A 23326-nucleotide genomic window follows, 5' to 3' on the forward strand; every position below is an offset into this window, starting at 1 on the left:
GAGCAGAGGATCACTCTGGCTGTTTAGAATAGATCTTTTAGGGACAGGTGTGCATTCAGTGAGACTGGTTGTGAAGCTGTTGCAAAAATCCAGGTGAGGGTAAATAAATCAGTATTTATAAAATGCGTAGCATTATGTGCCTAGAAAAGAATATAAGCTTAATACCTGTGAGCCATTATTTAGTATTACTATTACTACTACTGCTATTAGTCATTGTCTTCTGTTCTCCATGCAGCAGTTCTTACGTGTTATTCCTGTAAAATACTCTTCCATAGGTATTCCAGAGTTGAATGCAATTCTTGACATGCCTTTGTGATTGCACTTGTCCTGTTGACATTCAAGAAAACAGATCAGTGTGCAAAGGAATGAGCGTGTCCTTTATTATGGGGATTACTTTGAGTTAGTTCTAATTTCTATTCCTTTAAAAAGCAAGGAAAATAATTCCTCAACTTTGGCTCTTCATGTTACTGTTGGCACTAACTTGTACTCTCTAACTGGTGGTTCTGCTCTGGTGTTATGACTCCGGAGTTGGGAGCTGTTGTTCCTGAAACATTTAAATCAAAACTTAAGTTTGACACCTTTTCACCTGAAAATTATTCTTTTTTAGGGTCTTTCCTTTCACACATTTTTTTGAACACCTAGCTTGTATGAGGCAGTGGACTCTGTGCTGTGGACACACTCATGTTTGAAGTAGACCTAATTCCTTATGGATCGTGCCATCAGTCAGTGAAAGGTCATCACGAGTGGGCCCGGGTGATGTGTGAGGGCGGCTGTAACCAAGTACCACGGACGAGGGGGCTTCGGACAACAAAAACTTACAGTCTCACGGTTCTGGGGTCTGATAGTCAGAACTCAAGCTGTCCACAGGGCCACACCCTCTCTGAGCCTGTGGGGAAGAATCCCTGCTTGCCCCTTCCTCATTCCTGCTGGTTTGCTGGCCGTCCTTGACGTTCCTTGGCATTAGCTGTAGGCCTTCAGTCTCTGCTTCTGTCTTCCCTGTGTGTCTCTTTGTCTTCACGTTGCACTCTTCTCCCTGCGTCTGTGTTGCTTTTTCTTATAAGGACGCCAGTCACGTTGGCTTAAGGCTCACCCTGATGGCCTCATCTTGACGTGATTACCTCCGTGAAGACCCTGCTTCCAGTAACGTTTCCTGGTGGGAGATCCCCCTTCACTCTATGCCTTCTTCATAGAGGCTGAATTTAGCTCTCTCAATTAGTAATATGACATCTGTCACTCTAGTCATTTCTGTATTTTTAAAAGTTAATAGCATAATCATTATGAAATTAGAAATGATGTTGTTCTTGCAAAAAAACTGGGACACCTTGGATAAAACTGAAGTCCCCCTTCCCGGTCCCCAGAGGTAACCACATACCGGGTTTGAATATATGTTTTCTGTTCTCTTTGTAAACAGATAGATATCCCTGTAGGAAATAGATAACATGTGACAGCAAGCCTTACTCCAACCCTTTGAGACTACGTGTATTTTGGGATTTGAAATTTTTTGGATTTTAGATGGACGATATCAAAAGTGCGTGTAAGCATGAGGTCGAGGACAGGAATGGGCGTTCAGGTAACACCTCCTGATGAAACACGCTACTGTTTCTGCAGGTAAAGGCATGACTGATTCATGAAATGGGATAAATAAAGCTTATAAAAAGCCTCATATCCGTTCAAGGCAGGTTTTCCTTCAAAGGAGTTTGCCACCTAACTTGGGTTTTTAGAGCTTTTTGGATTTCAGAATTACAGAGGGAGACATCATGGGTTTTGTACAGTTTTGTATGTGTGTTTTGTTTATATACAGTATTTTATATGTTTCTTTTTCTTAAGCATCATTTTATTTTAACAAAGTAGCATACACATACACACATACACACAGTATAAAAGTCAGTAATATTGCAGTGTTCATAATAAAAAAGAACATCCTTTCAACCTCCTACATCCTTTCTCCAGAGGCAGTCACTTGTCCTTTGGGCTGTATCTTCTGCTATTTGCTTCACAATTTTTCAAGAAGATGGTTATGCTGTTTCTTCTGGATTTTTATGTTTGAAATAGTAATAATTTCTTTTACAAAGTTAGGGTTTAGCATCTTAACCACTCTCCCACCCTCACCTGCAGCTTCCTTTCCCTCATCCTTCAACAGTTAGATCACAGTTTTTGACTAAAAAAGTATTCGTAGTTGCCTTATTATATGGGTATATTTATATTTTCTTCCTTACTGAGGTTTCTTATGAATTATGATTGCATTTCTTGTAATGAATTACCTGTATCATGTTTTTTGGTAGTTTTAGTGTTCACTAATGTATCTCAGGGGATAGACTCGTAAAACTTCTCAGTATGGTCTTCATACTTCAGGTTTTTTTTTTTTTTTTTCCTTGGGAGCATCACTCCTGGGCATTGTGTTCTCCTTTACCCTGCACTGCTTCCTTTAGTCCTGGTGCACAGCTGTCTCACTGGCAATTTCTTTCTTTAAAAAAAAAATTATTTTTTCCCTTGTGATGAAAACATTTAAAGATCTACTCTCTTTGCAACTTTTAAGTATTATTAACTATAATCACCATGTTGTATCCCCACGACTTATGTATTTTATAGCTGGAAGTTTGTACTTTTTTTTTAAGATTTTATTTTTAAGTAATCTGCATCCGATGTGGGGCTTGAACTCACAACCCTGAGATCAAGAGTCCTATGCTCTTCTGACTGAGCCAGCCAGGAAACCCTGGAAGTTTGTACTTTAACCCCTTCACTTTTTTTCCTCTACCCCCACTCCACCTCTGTATCCATATGCTTGTTTGTTTTTTAAGCGTTTAAGTTTTTTTTTTTTTTCCAGATTCTACATATAATTGAGATCATACGGTGTTTGCCTTTCTGCCCCTCGCTTAGTAACCCTTGGTACGTTGCCCTCAAGGTCCGTCCATATTGTTGGAGATGGCAAGATTGCCACCTTTTTTATGGCACATAATATTCCACTGAATATATGCACCATGTTTTTTGTATCCATCCACCGATGGACACGAAGTTGCTTTTGTATCTTGGCATTTGTAGATAAAGCTGCATTGACCACGGGGGTGAATATGTCTTTTTGAGTTGCTGTTTTCGTTTCCTTCAAGTAATTACTTGGAAGTGGAATTGCTGCATCGTCTAGTGGTTTCATTTTTAATTTTTTGAGGACCTTCCATACTGTTTTTCTTAATAGTTGCACCAGTTAAATTTCTGCCAGCAGTGGACAACGGTTCCCTTTTTGCCACGTTCTCACCAACACTTAATGTTTCTTTTCTTTTTGATAAATATTCATTCTAATAGGTGTGAGGAGGTATCTCATTATGGTTTTTATTTTCATTTCCCTGATATTATTGATGGTGAGCATCTTTTCACGTACCCATTGGCCATGAAATGCCAAATGGATATATCTTCCTTACAAAATGTCTATTTAGATCCTCTGCCCATTTTTTAATTGGATTGTGGGTTTTTTTTCCCCTGTTGAGTTGTATGAATTCTTTATATACTGTGGCTGTTAACCTTATCTGATAAATGATTTTTAAATATTTTCTCTCACTTGGTGGGTTGCTTTTTCATTTTGTTAGTGGTTTTCTTTGCTGTGAAGCTTTTTAGTTTGATGTTGTTCTGCTTGTTTATTGTGGCTTTTCTCCCTTTGTTTTTGTTTCCGAATCCCAAACAGTTGTTGAGACTGACATCAAGGAGCTTACTGCCTATGTTTTCTTCTAAGAGTGTTAGGGTTTCAGGTTTTATGTTCAAGTCTTTGATCCATTTTGAGTTAATTTTTATGTGTGGTGTAAGGAAGTGGTCCAGTTTCATTCTTTTGCACGTAGCTTTCCAGTTTTCCCAGCACCACTTATTGACGAGACTGTCCTTTCCTCATTGTATATTCTTGGTTTCTTTGTCTTAAAGTCAATCGCTCATATATGCAGGGGTTTATTTCTGGGAGAATAAAAAGCTATTCTATTCCATTGATCTGTGTGTCTGTTTTTGTGCCAATATCATACTGTTTTGATTACTATAGCTTTGTAAGATAGCTTGAAATCAGGGCCTGGGAATTTCTTTTCAGTTCCTTTTGGAGTTGGATCCATTTTAATCTTTTATTTATTCTCTCTCTCTCTCGGTTTTTTTTTTTTTTTTGGTTTATTCTCTTCTTAATTCTAAACATTCTACATTAGCTTTCTGAGAAAGGATAGAATGGATGTATAGTAGATAACTTTTTTGAGTTCTTGTAAGTCTGAGAATATTTTAATTTTATCCTAGAATTACAGGATAGAAATAATTTTCTTTTAGAATTGAGGGCATTGCTTCATTGCCTTCCAGCTTCCAGTGTTGCTGCTGAAGTCCCACACCATCTGATTCCTGATCCTTTGTATGTGACCTTTTTCTCTCTGAAGCTTTTAAGATCTTCTTATTCTTGGCATGAATTTTCATGGTAATGTACCTTAGTGTGGGCTTTTTCTTCATTCTTTGTAAATGCATATGGTCAGAAAGATAATATGTTGCAGCTGTTGCAACCAGGAAAAAACAGGATGCTGTTAAAAAGCAACATTCAGAAAACAAACAAAAGCTTGGAAATGAACACTGTGTCAGTAAAATTGGAAACTTCAGTAGAGAAGGAGGTGGAAGCTAAAATGGAGAAAATCTCCCTAGTGGGCTGAATGAGAGGGCAGAGCAGAAGTCAGACCAGAGGGAGGGAATGAAGCAGAGAGAGAAGAGCGGGGCGTGGGGGGAGAGGAGCGGGAAAAAGGGAAGAGAGGAGCGGGAGAGGTGGAGGAGAGGGAGAATGGGGGGCACAGCCAACAAGGAAAACTTGAGCGTCAGTTTAGGAGAGGTTACACCTGTTAATAATGAGAGGTGTTTTAGTAAAACATAACAGAAAATGGAGGGAAAGAAACTATAAAAGGAATAATATAAGGTGATGTTCTGGAATTGAAGGACACAGGTGTTTTTCTTTCCTGCTAGTAGCTTCTCTCAAAGGTCTGGTGTCCTTGGCCATGTGTATTTAAGAGTGAGCTGTTAAAAATCTGACTGGGACCTTTGGTAAGAGGGTGGGCCTGGTGTACTGCTTTGGATCACAGTGAGGTGACTGGACAAGTATTTGGGTATTTTGTTGCAACCCCTGAATGTCTATTTGCAGCCTGTTCTTGGGCTGTCATTTTCCCCAGAGAAGAATTCTTTAAACTCCTGCCTGGGTGGGTAGAAGCTTGCTGTGTCTCCAGCAGAATGGGAGGCCAAGGAGTCTCACTATTCAGTATGTAGACCTTGACCTAAGTGCCCATTTCCAGTAAAGTAGGGGACTTACCTTACTCCTCTTGGCTGGGTTTGGTATCAAAGTATAAGTTCTTTCTGGTTTATCTCCAGACAGTACACTTTCCATCTTCTGTGGGGGCAGGAAGAGAATTTGGAGCACAGCGAGGGAGCAGGATCTGGGAGTGTAGGTGCTCTCTCCGAAGACTTGCAATCGTTTCTTGAGTTGTTAGCCCCGCTCCCTCACCCCCTCCTTCATGGTGATGGGTGCTTCCAACTTCTGAGCCTTTCAGGGATTCTGCTGGGAGAATCTGCTTGTTTCTTGTTGGCCTGTCACAGATAAGGCAGAGAAAGCCAAAACCTGAGATAGTTTTCATTTCTGTTTTCCTTCCAGAGTGTTTTTGACAACTCTTCTTTGTTGCCATATCATTTCTCATCCCCTTTGACCTGTGAGTTTATAACTTTTAAACTTCATTTTGCTATATTTTTAGTGAGAGGCTTCATGAGGACATAGAGATGAATGTCTGTGTAAACCCTGACCTTAGAGAATGTGGTCATTTGGTCGTTTGTGTGGTGTACACGCTCTTGGCCCAGTGCTCCCCCTGCTGCCGGAGATACAGTAGTGCAGGGAACAGACAAACGCCCTTGCCCTCCTGGAGCGTAAATTCTAGTAGAGAAGACAGGCACTAATCAAAATAAGTAAAGGTATAGTATGTTAGATAATGAGACGGGTGAAGGAAGGATATTTAAAAGAGATGTGGGAGTAAGAAGAATTGTGGGGGAGCTTGTAATCTTTTGAGGCAGATGGTTGGGAAGGCTTCTTTGAGAAGGAGCCATTTGAGTGAAGACCACAAAAAGTGAGGGAGCAGATTGTGCCGTTATTTGGGGGGAGAACCTTACAGGCAGAAGGAGGAGTCAGAACAAAGGCCCTAAGGTAGCAGTGTGCACAGCATGTTTGAGGAAGAGCGAGGAGGGCCAGGGTGGCCAGATCTCACTGGAAGGGGCCGGCTTTTCTACTATGAGGTTGGAGGGTTTTAAGCAGAGGCATGATGTGATCTAAGTAATCTTGTAACAGAGCCCTTGTGGCTACTGTCCTGGGAATAGTCTGGGGACGGAGCAAGGGCCGAGGCAGGGAGACCAGTTAGGAAGATGTTGTAATATTCCAAGCTACATGGAAGCTGTGAGCGGTTGGATTCTGGGTTTACTAATGATTTGGAATATGGATGTGAGACAGAGGAACAACAGATTATTTTAAGGTTCATGGCTCTCCAGGCTTTTGAAACTGTAGAACTTGGGCCTCATAAGTAGCATTGAGTCTGTTAAATGAATTCTTTGCTAAGTAATAGCCATAGAAATACTTTAAATAATTTTGCCTAACAAACCATTAACTCTTCTTTTTTAAAGCTCTTCACAGAATATGGTCGTCTGGCAATGGATGAAATTTTCCAAAAACCCTTCCAGGTAGAATGCTAACTGTAAATGTAATTCATGTCTTTGTTCTGTTTTTTTTAAAAGATTTTATTTATTTATTTATTTTAGAGGGCGCACATTCAAGTTCGGGGAGGGCAGAGGGAGAGAGAGAATCTCAAGCAGACTCCCTGCTGAGTGCAGAGCCCCACATGGGGCTTGGTCTCACAACCCTGAGATCATGACCTGAGCCAAAACCAAGAGTTGGATGCTTAACCGACTGAGCCACCCAGGTGCCCCTCATGTCTTTGTTTTAGTTCAGAGATCAGCAAACTGCAGCCTGCAGGCCAAATCAGGCTAGCTGCCTGATTTTATATGACCTGTGAGTTAGGAATGGTTTTTATATTTTTGAATGGTTGCAGTCAAAAAAGCAACACTATTTCATGACGTGTAAATTAGCCGTGGACACAGACATTTATTTATTTATTTATTTTTAATTTATTTTTATTTTTTATTTTTATTTTTTTTAAAGATTTTATTCATTTATTTGACAGAGATACAGAGAGAGATAAAGCGAGAGAGGGAACACAAGCATGGGGAGTGGGAGAGGGAGAAGCAGGCCTCCCGCCGAGCAGGGAGCCCGTTGGGGGCTCGATCCCAGGACCCTGGGATCATGACCCGAGCCGAAGGCAGACGCCTAACGACTGAGCCACCCAGGCGCCCCTATTTATTTATTTTTTAAAGGATTTTATTTATTTGACAGAGAGACACAGCGAGAAAAGGAACACAAACAGGGGGAGTGGGAGAGGGAGAAGCAGGCTTCCTTCTGAGCAGGGAGCCCGATGTGGGGCTCGATCCCAGAGTCCTGGGATCATGACCTGAGCCGAAGGCAGATGCTTAATGACTGAGCCACCCAGACGCCCTGACACTGACATTTAAATTGCAGTTTTATTGGAACACAGCTACACTCATTTGTTCATAGCTGCTGCTTTTTTTTTTTTTTAAGTATTTATTTATTTGAGAGAGAGAGTGCGTGTACAAGCAGGGGCAGAGGGAGAAGTGGACGCCCTGCTGAGCAGGGAGCCAGATGCGGGGTTCGATCCCAGGGCCCTGAGATCATGACCTGAGCCAAAGGCAGATGCTTTTTTTTTAAAAGATTAAAAAAAAAAATTTTTTTTATTAGAGAGAGAGAGAGTATAAGCAGGGGGAGCAGCAGAGAGAGGGAGAGGGAGAAGCAGGCTCCCCTCTCAGCAGGGAGCCCGACGTGGGGCTCGATCCCAGGACCCTGGAATCATGACCTGGGCCGAAGGCAGCCGCTTAACCGACTGAGCCACCCAGCGGCCCTCCATAGCTGCTGCTTGTTATGACAGTCTAAGATGCTTACTCTTAGGTCCTTTATGAAAAAGTTTTCTGGCCCCTGCTTTAGCTAGTTGCTTCATAAGGATGAGAATGCATAGTAACCTCAGTAAGATTAGAGGAGTTTTAAGTATTATTATTTAATTTAGTTTTCCTTTCTAACATTAAAAGTAGATCTGATTTCAGGATTAGCTGGTACCATGTTGTTTTCTTGTCCTTTACCACGTTCCTTGCCTTTGGAGCAGAGCCCTGAATTTAACATCTCCTCAATCTCTTCCTTCTGCTCTTACCAACCCATGGGAACAAAAATAGCCGGTAGGATATAGTCACCTCGCATTTGACTTAATACATGTCCTTCTAGTGTTTATAAGGTTTCTAAAACTTTACAGAAGAAATAAATCCTTCACAATTTCTTACCCTCTTTGAAGAAGTTGGCACTATGCAAAGAAGTGTTTCAGTTGTTATTTTGAAAATGAATTTGTGCAACCTTATAATATGTTCTATTCTTTTCCTAAATAGACACTGATGTTTTTGGTTCGAGACTGGAGTTTCCCTTATGAATACAGCTATGGACTACAGGGAGGAATGTCCTTTTTGGATAAGCGTCTACAGGTAAGAAGAAATAGAATCTTCTGAAGAATTACCTACAAGGAAAGTAGTGGTAACTTTCTCATTTGCCTTTAGCTGTAGTAGTTAAAGCGGATTATGGAAAATTCTATCAAGTGTGTTAAATACTTATGAATATTAGCGCACTAATGGTATTCACATAGGAGTGAAGAGCCTGGGTATGGAGTGCACAGGGATTGCAGAGGACTCTGGCTTTGAAGGACTTCTGAAGGACTCTTGACTCTGGCCCAAGCTTTGATTGTGGTTTCCGTTTCACATTTTGCACCAGGTTCTATATGTGCCTTTAGAATGTCATATTCAGAATTTTAGTTCTGTTCTTCTTCTTCAGAATTCTTACTTGTTTTGGGGTGGATATAAACAGGCTTAGCCTGTTGTCCAAAATTAAAATATGGGAGTCCTTTGTCAATCACTACTAACTAGTTAGATCCTCCTTCATGACCACAAACCTTCCCTTGTTCTTCTAAAGTACTGTGTGATACTTTTTTTTTTTTTAAAGATTTTATTTATTTATTTGACAGAGACACAGTGAGAGAGGAACATAAGCAGGGGGAGTGGGAGAGGGAGAAGCAGGCTTCCTGCTGAGCAGGGAGCCCGATGTGGGGCTCGATCCCAGGACCCTGGGATCATGACCTGAGCCGAAGGCAGTCGCTTAATGACTGAGCCACCCAGGCGCCCCTGCAATACTGTTTTTTAAGAAACTCTTTAGTCCCTGTTCTTTGGTTGCTATGGGAACCAAACCATGGTTAATCAAATGTATGCATTTACTGCTTCTAGGGTTCCGAGTTTTCTCAGTGGACACAACGTAGGTTGCTATGATCCATCAGAGTTGGGAAGTCTTTGTCCTATACTAGTGGTTCCTAGTGAAGAGAAACAAATGGTCTTTTGTAAATTGTTGGTCTTCATTGGCAGGTAAAAGAACATCAACACGAGGAAATTCAGAACGTCCGAAACCACATTCACTCCTGCTTCTCCAACGTCACCTGTTTTCTCCTACCACACCCAGGACTCCAGGTGGCCACAAGCCCTGACTTTGATGGGAAATTGAAAGGTGTGTTACAAATGATGTTATTTTAGACTGGTGATTTGATCTTTGGAATTAAATAGTGATCAGAAAATGTCAATTATGGATCCAGTGAATGCTGAAGAGGAACGGCGGCGTGTTCTCTTAGAAAGAATAGTATTTAGAGTCCACTCATTTTTTTTGCTTCTGCCTTTCTGTGACCGTTAGAGTTCACCTTAATTTTTCCATCTGAAATGGTAGTGGTCATATTCATCAGTGATCTTTCTAAGAGGCATGTTTTGATTACTGGTTTACAAGAGATAAAAGCACTAAATAAAGGAACACTAAACATTGGTCAGCTGATAATTACCAAGTACAATTAAATTCTCAGAGGAAGGTAACATGATGCATGGCATGGCTGTGTGTTTTCATCTTTGTGATTAGCGCAGAGCCTGGCGCTGGGTCACGTGTGAGTATTAGGAAGTGTTGACTAGGTGTAAGCTTAGAGTAATTATGAGTCGGGAGTCTTGGATTCCATTATCTTATTTTTGTTCCTTATTCATTAAGATCTTGTGTCATGTAATGCCTAGCCTTCAGTTTATACATGTGTTAAACTAGCATGTTTGTTTATAAACTTACCTGAGCTTCTCAGGTTCCCAGTAAAGTAGGAATAAAAATAGCTGCCCATTTTTCTCCAGGCTCTGCTGTATTTCCCATTGCTCATCTCTTTGGGCTGCTATAACAAAATGCCATACATTGGGTGGCTTATCAACAACAGAAATCTATTTCTCATGGTTCTGGAGGCTGGAAGTCCAAGGTCAGGGTGCCAGCATGGTCAGGTGATGTCTGTCTTCCTGTTCTCAGACTTCTGGTTGTACCCTCATGCATGGAAGGGCTAGGAAGCTCTGTGGGGTCTCTTTTATAAGCGCCCTAGTGCTGTTCGCAGGGCTTCTGCCCTCATGACCAAATCACCCCTCAAAGGCTCCACCTAATACCATCACCTGTAGGGGTTAGGATTTCCACGTACAAATTTGGTGGGGACACAAACATTCAGACCATAGCACCAACACTGCTAGTTTACTTTCCTACTTCATGCTCCTGGTGCTTCCATAAGCTGATACTGTCTCTTTTATCCCACAGATGAAGAAACTGAGTTAGGAAAGTTAAAGAACTTGCTCAAAGTACTCTGCTAGTAAGTCGGGGGGGGGGGGGGGGGGCAGAGATTTACATCTAGGTTCTTTTTGCCCCAAAGTCATATTGGGCTAAAATAGAAGTTCTTCTGTTATTTTGGGGAAATAATTTAGAGGGTATACCATGTTTAGTTTACAGAAGAACTTGCCTTTTGAAGTGGGAGTTTTTCATAGCCTTGTAATAAACATAAAATATATCATTTTCAATTTATTTGACTTACTTGATCCAAGAACATTAATGTACTTGTTCAGTGTAAGATTTACATCCCACCTGGTCCTCATGGTACAGAAGAAGTACATAATAGTACAGAAGGTCGTCATGGTGCAGAAGGAACTGAGTTTGAAAGACTTCTTACCTTTACCTTCTGTTTGTCACTGTGTGCTATTTTCATGTGGTTGGCAGCTTTCCTGAGCAGGAGACTTCAAGAGCCTGTTAGATGGCTATTCAGAAATCCAAGTTTGGGGTCTGGCTTTGGAGAGAAATCTGCTCAGGCAACATTGGAGCTAGAACCTTTTATTTCAAAAGCAGTTGCAAGTGACTTTTCTGAGTGGAGTATATAGAGGAAGTTGAGTGTGTAGGTGATGTGTTCCTTTGGGGTTTTCACGCTCTTATTAGACATACCTTTACCAAACCTAAACTTGGGTTTGTTCATCACTGGGAAGGGGAGGTATCCAGGGCATTCCTAAATGAGACTGCTGAGGAGGGGGTGAGTTCAGGGACTTCCTCACGCACTTGACCCAGCAAGTTCTCAGGTTATTAGGTATAAACACAGAAAAAGGCATTCCGCTGTATTTTCAAGCATTTTAATGTTTCAAAACATTGTTTTAAAATTCACTTTTATTATGTTATTCCGGGAAATAGGAAGAGCTTTTTAAGGTTTTCTAACCCCAGCTTTCGAAATTTTGTATCACTGTTGGGTGTGCACATTGTATCTGTTTCCTAGGACTGCTGTAACAAAGTACCACAAACTGGAAGGCTTAGGACCACAGAAATTTACTACCTAACAGTTCAGGAGACCAGAATTCTGAAATCATGGTGTCGGCATCGATTCCTTCTGGCGGCTCTGGGGGAGAATCTGCTCCCTCTCTGTCTCCTAGCTTCTGGGGTTTGCTGGCGGGCCTTGGTGTCCTTTGGCTTGGAGCTGCGTGCATCACTCCAGTCTCTGTCATCACATGGCTGCCTTCTTTCTGTGTCTCTGTGTTCTCTCCTCTTACAAGCACACCGCTGTTTGGATTTGAGATCAATATGATCTCAACTAGTTACATCTGTAATTTACAAGTAAGGTAATGTCTTGAGATTCCAGGAGGACATGCATTTTGGGGGGATACTGTTCAACCCTCTACGTATTTAAAACTAATGAACAGCTTCTCACTAAATCTTCGTTGTCCTAATTTTCCTATTATAGTTATAAAGTAGGGAACAAATTCTGTATAAGCTGTTAGTATCATAATTATGTACTATTTGCTTCCCTCATCCATCATTGAACTTTAAAACACACTTACGGGGTTAAAATCTTAACTCTCTTACATGAAAAGGCAAGTCCCAAAGGAAGAAGTACAAATGGTGAGTATATACTCATGAAAATACATGTAGCATCACAATAATTGAGAAAGTGCAAATGTATTGGTACAAATTCGTAGTCTTTATGGGTCAGTATCAAAATTTAAAATGTTTACATCCTTTGATCCAGTATTTCACTTTTAGGAAAGTATTTTAAAGAACTATCCAAGTAAGTACATAAAAATATATGGACAAGGATATGTATTACTATACCATTATTATAATAGGGATTAATTAGAAACAACTTAAATGGGTATTTTTGAGGAATTGGTTAAATTATGGTACATTTGCACTTTTAAAAGTTTACTTTAAAACTTATTTAAAGTCTTTTTTTTTTTTTAAGAGAGCAGAGAGGAATGGCAGAGGGAGAGAGAGAGAATCTTAAGCAGGCTTCACACTTAGTGCAGAGCCATACATGACCCTGAGATCATGACCTGAGCTGAAATCAAGAGTCAGATGCTTAACTGTTTGAGCCACCCATTTAAAGGTGCCCCTATTTCAAATCCTTTAAAAGGTTAAGGTAGATAGATGGATCTGTGTTTACATAGATGTCTGTGACATATAATTAAATGTAAAAAGGTTGTGTAGTAGCATATTGTATGATCCTATTTATTTAAAAATGTATATTTATAATTATGTTTTTAAAAGGAAAGATTTAAAAAATAAAAATTTTCTTTTTTGCTTTACTTTAAAAATATATTTATAGTCTGCCTTGTGTGTCTGTTTCAGGAACTATAGTCATTAGGAGGATTGCTCATAAAGAATTCTTATTAGCTCTGCAAAGGTTTGTGTACTTTTAGGGGCTTTGCAGATGGATATTTTGTAATTTTAGGCAACTTTCTAACAGGATATTGAAGGGTTTTGAGTGAAGTGTAAATTGGACGATAAATTGCAAATAATTGGTGGCTTGGAGTACTTGGCAAGGGCTTGATTGAGAACCACATAAATTTTATTGTGGGGGACCTGTAAATAGAGCTGATGTATTTTTCAGGGTTAAAGAAAATGCCTCCATGTTGTTTTTTCTCAAGTATATACTTGTGTGATGACTTGGCTGAGGTCCTGCGAGCCGCATTCCATATAACCCGGAAAAGACAACAGTAGCTTGAGAATGGTTAGGGCTAATCCACAGAAGGACCTTAATGTAATTACTGTAGAACATTTAAATTTAGTAAGTTACATTTTCTGCAAATATTTTCCTAAATACTTCAGGGATAATTTTAGTGGTTTTATTTGCTGTATTTTTTTTTTTTTTTTTTAAAGAATGACCATTTATCCAGAGATGAACACTTGCCAAACACAGTTAGTTTTGGTATAATCGCTGCTCAGCTGCTGCTTCCTCTTAGCTCGATTAGCTCACTTTTGAGAACCCTTTCATCAGACACAGATGTCTCTGCCATTGACATAAAGAAAACTGTCATCTTCGTATTTTCTAGAGCAGAGAGACCTAATGCAGTAACCCCTGAGCTGTTTAGCTAGAAATTAAACAGAAGAATTTGTAGGGCACAATCTTGACACCATGAGATTTGGAGATTGTCAGGAGATAGTTCTTGTCTGTTCTGAGTCTAAAACTAGTGTTTTGGTATAGCCTTTATAGAAGAATTACTAGCTGAGGGTCTGTTAAATCTGGGTAAAGTCGAATATAGGAACAATCTGTGGTGTCTATATTGTGCTAGTTTCTTGAGTGAAATATTTTTGAAGTTCTTAGTCTTTCAGTATGATAAAAGTTGAAACCATAAAGAAAGGGTGGTTGTTTTTTTTTTTGGAATAGGTAATACATTTACATGTTTAAAATCCCAAAAAGGATTAAAAAGTATTCAGGGAAAAGTCTTCTCCACTTTTTTAGGCTTCCAGAGTTTCTTTAGTATGTGCAAGCAAATATGAATATAAACAGAATAACATAGCATGTACACTATTTTATGGTTTTCCACTCCAAGTTACAAAGAATTTGTCCCACTTTTTTTCTTGAAATTTTGTAGTTTTATTTTTCACATTACAATTTATGATCCAGTTTAGATCCATCTTATTTTCTGAATGGCTACCCATTTGTCCCCAAAGTATTTATTGAATAGTCCAACTTCCCCCACTGGTTGAAATGTCACCTTTATCATACATGAAGCCACTAATCAATGTGTAATAGGGGGATTAATCCCTTTTTAAAAATTGGTAAAGGCCATACTTTGGCGCCATCCTGAGGAGACTATAGAATTAAGAGTATTTGGATGGGAGATTGGTACCCATTTATTTAGGTGGGATAGATTAGAAAACCAAAAAATTTTTTTGATGCCATGAGATCTTATAATTGATCGGTTATTTAAGATGTGATGGGAATCGGTAGAGATGAGAGGTACATGTTACTATTTAGAGAGAAATGTCATGTAGATTTTAATTTATGAGGCATAAATAAATTCTAGGTAGATTACAGAGGTAAATTATAAAAATTAAAGCATGCGGAAAATTTAATTTTATTAGATCTCTGGAATTGGGGAAGGACTCTTTAAAATTAGGAATAAAGGAAATTGCCAAGGAAAAACGGTATAGGTTTGAATACCTAATAATTTTATGCATATTAAAAAGGCAAAGAAACTGGAGAAAATATTTCAGTGATTATAGTATACATAAGGATAGAGGATAGCATATTTGTTTACTTTGTGAAGAATGACTGTATTCTAAGATACAGGAACCAATATGGGAGAAAGCTTGGTCTAACTAGCAACAAAAGAAATGAAAGCAAATTAAAATAATGAGCTACCATTAAATTTTAAAATGTATTATTAGGTATACAAAAGAATACAAAAGTTTTACATATATAAAAGGATACATAGAACTTATATATGTAAGATATAAAACCTTATATAATGAATATCATGAACCTATTACCCAACTTAATATCTAGAACCAGAATTGGCAAATTTTTTCTGTAATGGACCAGATAGTAAATATTTTAAGTTTTGTGGGCCATACAGTTACTCATTGCTGCTATTGTAACAAGAAAGCAGCCATAGACAATGCATAAATGAAGACATAATTGTGTTTCAACAAAATTTTACTGACAGTTACAGTTAGCAGGCCATATTTAGCCCAAGGGCTGTAGTTTGCCAGTCTGTCATCTAGAACATTACCAGTACTGTTTCCTATACCTGTGTGCTTTTTTCCTATCTCTTCTCCCTCCCTCCCCACAGAAATAACCGCTATTCTAAATTTTGCTTATTTCAGCCTTGAATTTTTAAAAAAATCATTGTGTTTGAATCACTTTGTTGCTAAGTTTCTTTAATTTTGAACTTACAAAAAATAGTATGTGGCCAACTTGTATTTTCATTGAGTGTTTTTCTTTTTTTTTTTTTTTAATTAAAAAATTTTAGGGGCACCTGGGTGGCTCAGGTCCTTCGGCTCAGGTCATGATCCCAGGGTGCTGGCATCGAGTCCCACATCAGGCTCCCTGCTCAGTGGGGAGTCTGCTTCTCCCTGTCCCTCTGCCCTTCCCCTCTGCTCATGCTTTCTCTCTCTCTCATGCTTTCTCAAATAATAAAATCTTTTTTTTAAGATTTTTTTTTTTTTTTATTGAGAGAGGTAATGATAGCAAGAGAGCATGAGAGGAGGGGGAGTCAGAGGGAGAAGCAGACTCCGTGCTGAGCAGGGAGCCCGACGTGGGACTCGATCCTGGGACTCCAGGATCATGACCTGAGCCGAAGGCAGTCGCTTAAACAACTGAGCCACCCAGGTGCCCTCAAATAAATTAAAAAAAAAAATTTTTTTTTTAAGATTTTATTTAGAGAGACAGTGTGCACGAGAGTGTGCCTGCAAGTGGGGGGAGGGGCAGAGGGAGAGGGAGAAAGAGAATCTCAAGCAGACTCTGTGCTTTGTGCAGAGCTGACATGGGGCTGGATCCCATAACCCTGAGATTGTGACCTGAGCCAAAATCAAGTCAGACATTCAACTGACTAGCCAGATGCCCTGAGTGTTTTATTTCTGAGATTATCTGTGTTACTGCATGTAGTTTAGTTCATTCACTTTTTTTAACATTTTATTTATTCATTTGAGAGAGGGAGAGACAGAGAGAGGAGGGGCAGAGGGAGATGGAGAAGGAGGGGCAGAGGGAGATGGAGAGCAGACTCCCCGCTGAGCCAGGAGCCCGGATGTGGGGCTTGATCCCAGGACCCCACCCATGACCTGAGCCGAAGGCAGATGCCCAACCATTTAAGCCACCCAGGCGCCCCTAGTTCATTCACTTTTACTGTAGTATAATTGTGCCTTCTGCGAATGTAACACAGTTTATTCTTGATGGAAATGTGAGCTTTTCCAGTTTCTTGCTGTTATGAACAGTGCTGCAGACATTCTAGTATATGTGGATATATGGGAGTCTCCCAAAGGTATGTGCTTTAAAAGCAGGATTCCTGGGGAAAAAAAAAAAGCAGGATTCCTGGATATTAGAATTTGTATATTTTCACCTTATTGGATAATGCCAGATTGTTTCCCAAAGTGCTTGTTCCAAATTATACTCCCTTCATCAGTGTATATAGAAATTCCTGTTGATCCATATCCTAGGCAGTGCTTAGTGTTATCAGACATCTAGTTTTTACTAAATTAATGATAAAAAACAGTATGTCATTGTGGCCTTAAATTGCATTTCTCTGGTTACTAATGGGATTGAATATCTTTTCATATATTTATTTACATCCATGCTTCCTTTCCTCTGCAATTCCTATTCACGCCTGTTCAGTTTTAGATTGGGTTTGTCTTTCTCTGCAATGTATAGATCCTGTATGTGTATTTTAAGATATGAACCTTTGTTAGTTATATGTTGCAGATATCTTCTCCCATCTTCTGTCTTTTTTTTTTTTTTTATGGTGTCTTAGCTTAAATGTGATTGAATTCATTCACCTTTGATCTTATGTAGTGTTTTTTTAAGTCTTGTTTTAGAAAATCCTTTCCTTTCTCCACATACACACCTGCACACACTCTCCCTTGATCTTTCTCTCTCTCTCAAGTATTGTCTTTCATACTTGTGTTTAATCCACTGGTAATTAATTTTTATGTATGTATGAAGTAGAGATCCATTTTCTATTTTTCTATAGATACCAATACTTTGACATCATTTATTGAATACTCTGTCTTGCCATTATTTATAATTTCTGTTACATTTTTTAAAAACGCTTTTCCTTGGGGTGCCTGGGTGGCTCAGTTGGTTAAGCATCTGCCTTCGGCTCAGGGCATGATCCAGGGTCCTGGGATTGAGTCCCGCATCGGGCTCCCTGCTCAGTTTGAGCCTCAAAGTAGAGATTGTTTAAAAATAAAATCTTTTTTTTTTTTTTAAGATTTTATTTATTCATGAGAGACAGAGAGATTGGCAGAGGCAGAGGGAGAAGCAGGCTCCCCATGGAGCAGGGAGCCCGATGTGGGACTCGACCCCAGGACCCTGGGATCATGACCTGAGCCAAAGGCCAGACGCTTAACAACTTAGCCACCCAGGCGCCCCAGAAGGGAATACTTTAAATGTTAATCATCATTATCTGGCTTTATGATTTTTTTTAATTCGTTTTGAATGCCTTCCAGGAGTGTGTACATTGTCATTATATTATCTAGTAATTGCTTTTAGAGGACCATATGTTCCAAGGAAAGAATCTAAGGAAATAAAAGTAACTCAGAGATTTTTCTACAGAGATTCTTAGTTTGTAATTGGAAAAATTTAGAAGCTGCTTTTGTTCTGTTCACTGCTCTGCCCCCAACTCTTACAACAATGTCTGTCTCAAAAAAGGTTCTCAAAAACTGTTGAATGAATAAAATTTGAAATTGGAATGTCTCAGTTTTATACATTAGAGTTCTGGAGTGTTGAAGAGTTCCTACCTTGATGTGGGTTCCTACCCACTTTCTTTTCAGCTGATATTTGAATTAGTTGGGAACCTAAGAAGATTCCTTGTATTTTTTTTTTAATTTTTTATTGTTATGTTAATCACCATATATTACATAATTTGTTTTGGTAGATTCCTTGTATTTTAATTCTCTTGTGTCTTCAGAGTTGGACCAGCTAGTTCTCACTTTGAGGAAAGAGCTCTTAATTAATGGCTCTCCTGCACCCTCAGTGGGAATTTTGTAGAAGCTGTCATCTTTCCTGAGATAGTAGCCTTTTCCTTTTGGGATGGCCCAGAGGGTCTTGAGGAGATAATAGAAAATAAATACCATGCGGTACAGGTGCTTCTACTTGTTTTAACATTAAAAAATGAACAACAGAAAAGCAAGTGGATGATGAGTAGTGATTTCTAATGGATCCAAGGGGGAGTGTGAAGGTATGGTAAGGAAGAGAGGACTAGAGGGGTTGATAATTGATTTTTTGGAAATTCTTTAAAAAGTGAGATTTCTTGAAAGGCTGGGAAGTAGACTAAATCCTCCAGAATGAAAACCAGGGGAAGGATATTCTGCTTATTCTGTTCTAGACTAGGCAGCCCTTAATTCCCAGAAGGGAAGGAAGGAGACAGTAAAGGTACATGCTAGACAGAGGTCCATCAGCAACCTGGTCATGGGCAGAAAGTGTCAGACACAGCTGGGACTCCCTCCCCTCACTTTTCTTTTTTTTAAGATTTTATTTATGAGAGGGGCACCTGGGTGGCTCAGTCATTAAGTGTCTGCCTTCGGCTCAGGTCATAATCCCAGGGTCCTGGGATCAAGCCCCGCATCGGGCTCCCTGCTCAGCGGGGAGTCTGCTTCTCCCTCTCCCACTCTCCCTGCTTGTGTTCTTTCTCTCGCTGTCAAATAAAGTCTTTAAAAAAAAAAAAAAGATTTTATTTATGAGAGAGAGATCGAGCATGAGCAGGGAGAGGGGCAGAGGGAGAAGCAGACTCCCCGTTGAGCAGGGAGCCCAATGTGGGGCTTGATCCCAGGACCCTGGGATCATGACCTGAGCCGAAGGCAGACGCTTAACTGACTGAACCACCCAGGCATCCCTCCTTCCCCTCACTTTCAACTAGCAAATGTTAAAACAGTTGGATAGACTGAAGATTGCATTTTATGCTCAGCTTGGTTGAATAAACCCGTTTGGCTTACTGTTTTCCTCCTCACGGTCTTGTGAACAGATATTGCCAGTGAATTCAAAGAGCAGTTACAGACCCTGATTCCATTTGTATTAAACCCAGCTAATTTAATGGAAAAGGAGATCAATGGCTCAAAAGTCACCTGTCGGGGGCTATTGGAGTATTTTAAGGTAAATATGGGTTTTAATAATCAAAATATTTGACTTTTAGTAAAACTGATCTAGGTTGTAAACTAACTTAATTTTACTATTTTAAAGCTTAGGGGCAAATTTCATGGGGGAGATGGTGAGAGGCATTTTCAGAGCCTCCAGTGTCCTTCCAGGAATGGGCCACTGGGTGGCAGTATCGGTCTAAGAACCAAATGGATGTTCTTTGCACTTTCTTAGAGGAGTAATTACTGTGGCTAAAGGAAGATTGTTCCTCAAGGAAGATGGTGTGGACAGGAGGTGGTTAGGAGGTTGCCGTGAGTAGGAGGAGATGGCATCTAGATGTGACATGGCTACTTCAAGGCGGACGGTCACTGTGCCCACAGGTAGTGGTGAGGCCAGTGTGCATGGGGAATCTGGTGGGACTCCTAGCCTTGCTAGGCTCGTGCTGCTTGAGAACAGTTTTAGTTAACTAAAAATGCTAACATGCACTCAGAGGTGTGTTGTGTTTTTGCTAATTCCTGGGTGTTGATCTAGGTCTTTAGGAAAATGCAGTTGTATGGTCATTTTCTAAAAATTAAAGTATGATTAAATGTGACAGGGTCTCATTTTTCACAATTGTTTTTACGTTTATATTCTAAGGCATATATTAAAATTTACCAAGGAGAAGATCTGCCTCATCCCAAATCCATGCTTCAGGTAAGCAATTCTTTGACATCCGAAATGATACTGTTTGATTCCTTGTTGACTCATACACAAGAAGCAGCGTCCTTTAAGAAGAGATTGTGGGGCGCCTGGGTAGCTCAGGTGGTTAGGCGTCTGACTCTTGATTTCAGTTCAGGTCATGATCTCAGGGTCCTGGGACGGAGCCCCACGTAGGGCTCTGTGCTCCGTGGGGTAGTCTGCTTGAAAATTCCCTCTCTCTCCCTCTCCCTTTGCCCCTTCCCCCACTTGTGCACATCTCTCTCTCTCTAAAAATAAATAAGACTTTAAAAAAAAAGAATGCTTTTGCTCTCCTCGCCTGTTATGCTGAAGTATGTGAATTTTTAGCACATTCTTCAGCATTGTGACTGCCCTCTGGGTTGTTTTTTTTTTTTTTTTTAAGATTTTATTTATTTATTTGACAGAGAGGGAGGGAGCACAAGCAGGAGGAGGGTCAGAGAAGAGGGAGAAGCAGGCTCCCCACTGAGCAGAGAGCCTTGCATGGGGCTCAATCCCAGGACTTTGGGATCATGACTGAGCTGAAGGCAGATGCTTAATTTACTGAGCCACCTAGGCACCCCTGCCCCCTGGGTTTTTTGTATGTATTTGTGGGGGTACAGTTAAAGCAGAACGGCCCCTCACTGGGCCTGGTCTTCCCACCAAACGCACTGTGGAGAGCACTGTTTTATTACACCCAGGTAGAACAGGCACAGTCATCTTAGACAAATTATTGTCCTGTTTTCTCTTGTCTACTTTAGTAGAACATGTCCTGACATACCTATTTACTACTTACTGGTCAGGTTTTTTATTTTTGGGGACTTTTATTTTCAACATTTTGCTATTTTCAAGATGTCATTTTGTTAACACATAATCTCTGACTTTCATAAAGTTTACTGCCAAATGTTTATTTCTTTAATAGCAAAACGTTTTTACAAAGGAAGTTAGAATTTGGAATTCATGTAAAGATAAATTTTTTCCCTTTTTTGACCCATGTTTATTTCTTAACACTTATTTTTTTTAAGATTTTATTTTATCTATTTATTTTTTAAGATTTTATTTATTTATTTGACAGAGAGAGAGAGACACAGAGAGAGGGAACACAAGCAGGGGGAGTGGGAGAGGGAGAAGCAGGCTTCCCTCTGAGCAGGGAGCCCGGATGCTGAACTCGATCCCAGGACCCTGGGACCATGACTGAGCCGAAGGCAGATGCTTTAACCACTGAGCCATGCAGGCGCCCCAAAGATTTTATTTATTCATTTGAGACACAGAGATAGGGAGAGAGAGAGCATGAGCTGGAGGAGAGGCAGAGCGAGAGGGAGAAGCAGGCTCCCCGCTGAGCAGGGAGCCCGATGCGGGGCTCGATCCCAGGACCCTGGGATCATGACTGAGCCGAAGGCAGACGTTTAACCATCTGAGCCACCCAGGTGCCCCTATTTCTTAACACTTAAAATGGAAGCAAAGGGAATGATATTTCCAGAGGTTTAATTGATGGTAAAACCCCTTTGTATAAGAATGTTTTTTGGCAGAAAATTTGGTAGAAAAGTAGTATTTTACTTCATAAATTGGGCTGTATGGAAACAAAAAATGGCAGAAGGACCCTAAAGGAAGAGTGGGGACAGGGTGAGATGACGTTGGCGCTTGGTTATTTGTGGAAGAATGTTGAAAGAGGGGATTCAGGGCTTATGCTTTCCTTTCTTAAAAGGCCACCGCTGAAGCCAACAATTTAGCAGCTGCAGCCTCCGCCAAAGACATTTATTACAACAACATGGAAGAGGTATGTTGGGCACGTGTCTTATTCTGACGGATCTGTCGCCTGGCCCTGTTGCTGACTTCAGAAGCCCAAACCGATCCTGTTTAATGTATCTGAAGATGATGAGACAACAAAGCTGTGTTCAGGTCCCCCTGGGGGGGACCTGAAAGCAAGACTTTCTTTTGGTGCAGTTAATGTCACCTTGCTTATTTCAATGTGCTTTTCAGAGGAAGTGAACCCAGACTTTTATTGGTCTTGGTCAAATTGATTTCTAATATCTTAAAATGTTCTGACTTTTTCAGTGTTTTCACTTGTTTTATTGGGCACTTGTTTTCAAAGGGATCTTCAACACGTTATGTCTTTATTCTTTTTAGGTTTGTGGGGGAGAGAAACCTTATTTGTCTCCAGACATTCTGGAGGAGAAGCACTGTGAATTCAGGCAGCTTGCTCTGGACCATTTTAGGAAGACCAAGAAGATGGGTGGGAAGGATTTTAGCCTTCGTTACCAGCAGGAGCTGGAGGAGGAGATCAAGGAGCTCTACGAGAACTTCTGCAAACACAATGGCAGCAAGAATGTCTTTAGCACCTTCCGAACCCCTGCGGTGCTTTTCACGGGCATTGTGATGTTGTACATCGCCTCAGGCCTCACTGGCTTTGTCGGCCTTGAGGTTGTGGCCCAGCTGTTCAACTGTGTGGTTGGACTGCTGTTAATAGCACTTCTTACTTGGGGATACATCAGGTATTCTGGTCAATATCGTGAGCTGGGCGGAGCAATTGATTCTGGTGCAGCATATGTACTAGAGCAGGTGAGTGATACCAGCTGATGAGGCTACGGGTTGATAATGGACAGATGTTTGTGCTTTTATTGTAAAGTATTTCCATTTGGAAGAGTTTCACAGTGAAAGAAGGCATGAGAAACTTCCCCTGCCATTTTTTGTTTTTTGATAGGCATTATGTTGTATCATCCTTCTTTAGGATATTAATATTTATTCCTAATATTTCGTTTCCACGCCTAAAATGTGCTAAGTTAGCACTTTCTTGCCCTCTAATGCAAGAAAGTGCTAACTTAGACATACTGTGTTACTCATGGGGAGCTTCTAATCACATGCTCTTTAGACGCAATTCCTGTGTGATTCTCCCCCATCCGAGGTTAATTTGCTTTACTGAAAATCAGGAGCTTTGAAATTTTTCTGTTTTGAGTTCTAACGGATGGCATCTCTTTCGCTTAAAATCTTTAAGAAAGCCAGTGGCTTTTGACATTGACGTGATCTCCAGGTGTACAGATCCTTGAGACTCGGATTTCTTTTTCCGAGTACCAGGAGCA

At 40.3% G+C, this 23326-nt stretch overlaps 1 protein-coding gene and 1 long non-coding RNA gene across 2 annotated transcripts in view; both read left to right on the forward strand.

The window, feature by feature from the left end:
- Positions 1-23326, forward strand: part of ATL3 (atlastin GTPase 3) — a 57943-nt gene that overhangs the window by 30019 nt on the left and 4598 nt on the right. The window contains exons 6-12 of the mRNA XM_025878528.2: positions 6646-6702; positions 8524-8616; positions 9541-9679; positions 19447-19574; positions 20193-20249; positions 21955-22026; positions 22377-22808. Of these exons, the coding sequence (XP_025734313.1) occupies positions 6646-6702; positions 8524-8616; positions 9541-9679; positions 19447-19574; positions 20193-20249; positions 21955-22026; positions 22377-22808 (978 nt within the window). The remainder of the gene's footprint in view (positions 1-6645; positions 6703-8523; positions 8617-9540; positions 9680-19446; positions 19575-20192; positions 20250-21954; positions 22027-22376; positions 22809-23326) is intronic.
- Positions 8633-9436, forward strand: LOC141370959 (uncharacterized). The gene is made up of 2 exons (XR_012375489.1): positions 8633-9096; positions 9406-9436. It is a non-coding gene; the product is annotated as an uncharacterized lncRNA (long non-coding RNA).

Source organism: Callorhinus ursinus, unplaced genomic scaffold, assembly GCF_003265705.2.
Source record: "Callorhinus ursinus isolate GAN/ISIS: 27379988/994484 unplaced genomic scaffold, GSC_fseal_2.0 scaffold51, whole genome shotgun sequence".
NCBI classification, from domain to species: domain Eukaryota; kingdom Metazoa; phylum Chordata; class Mammalia; order Carnivora; family Otariidae; genus Callorhinus; species Callorhinus ursinus.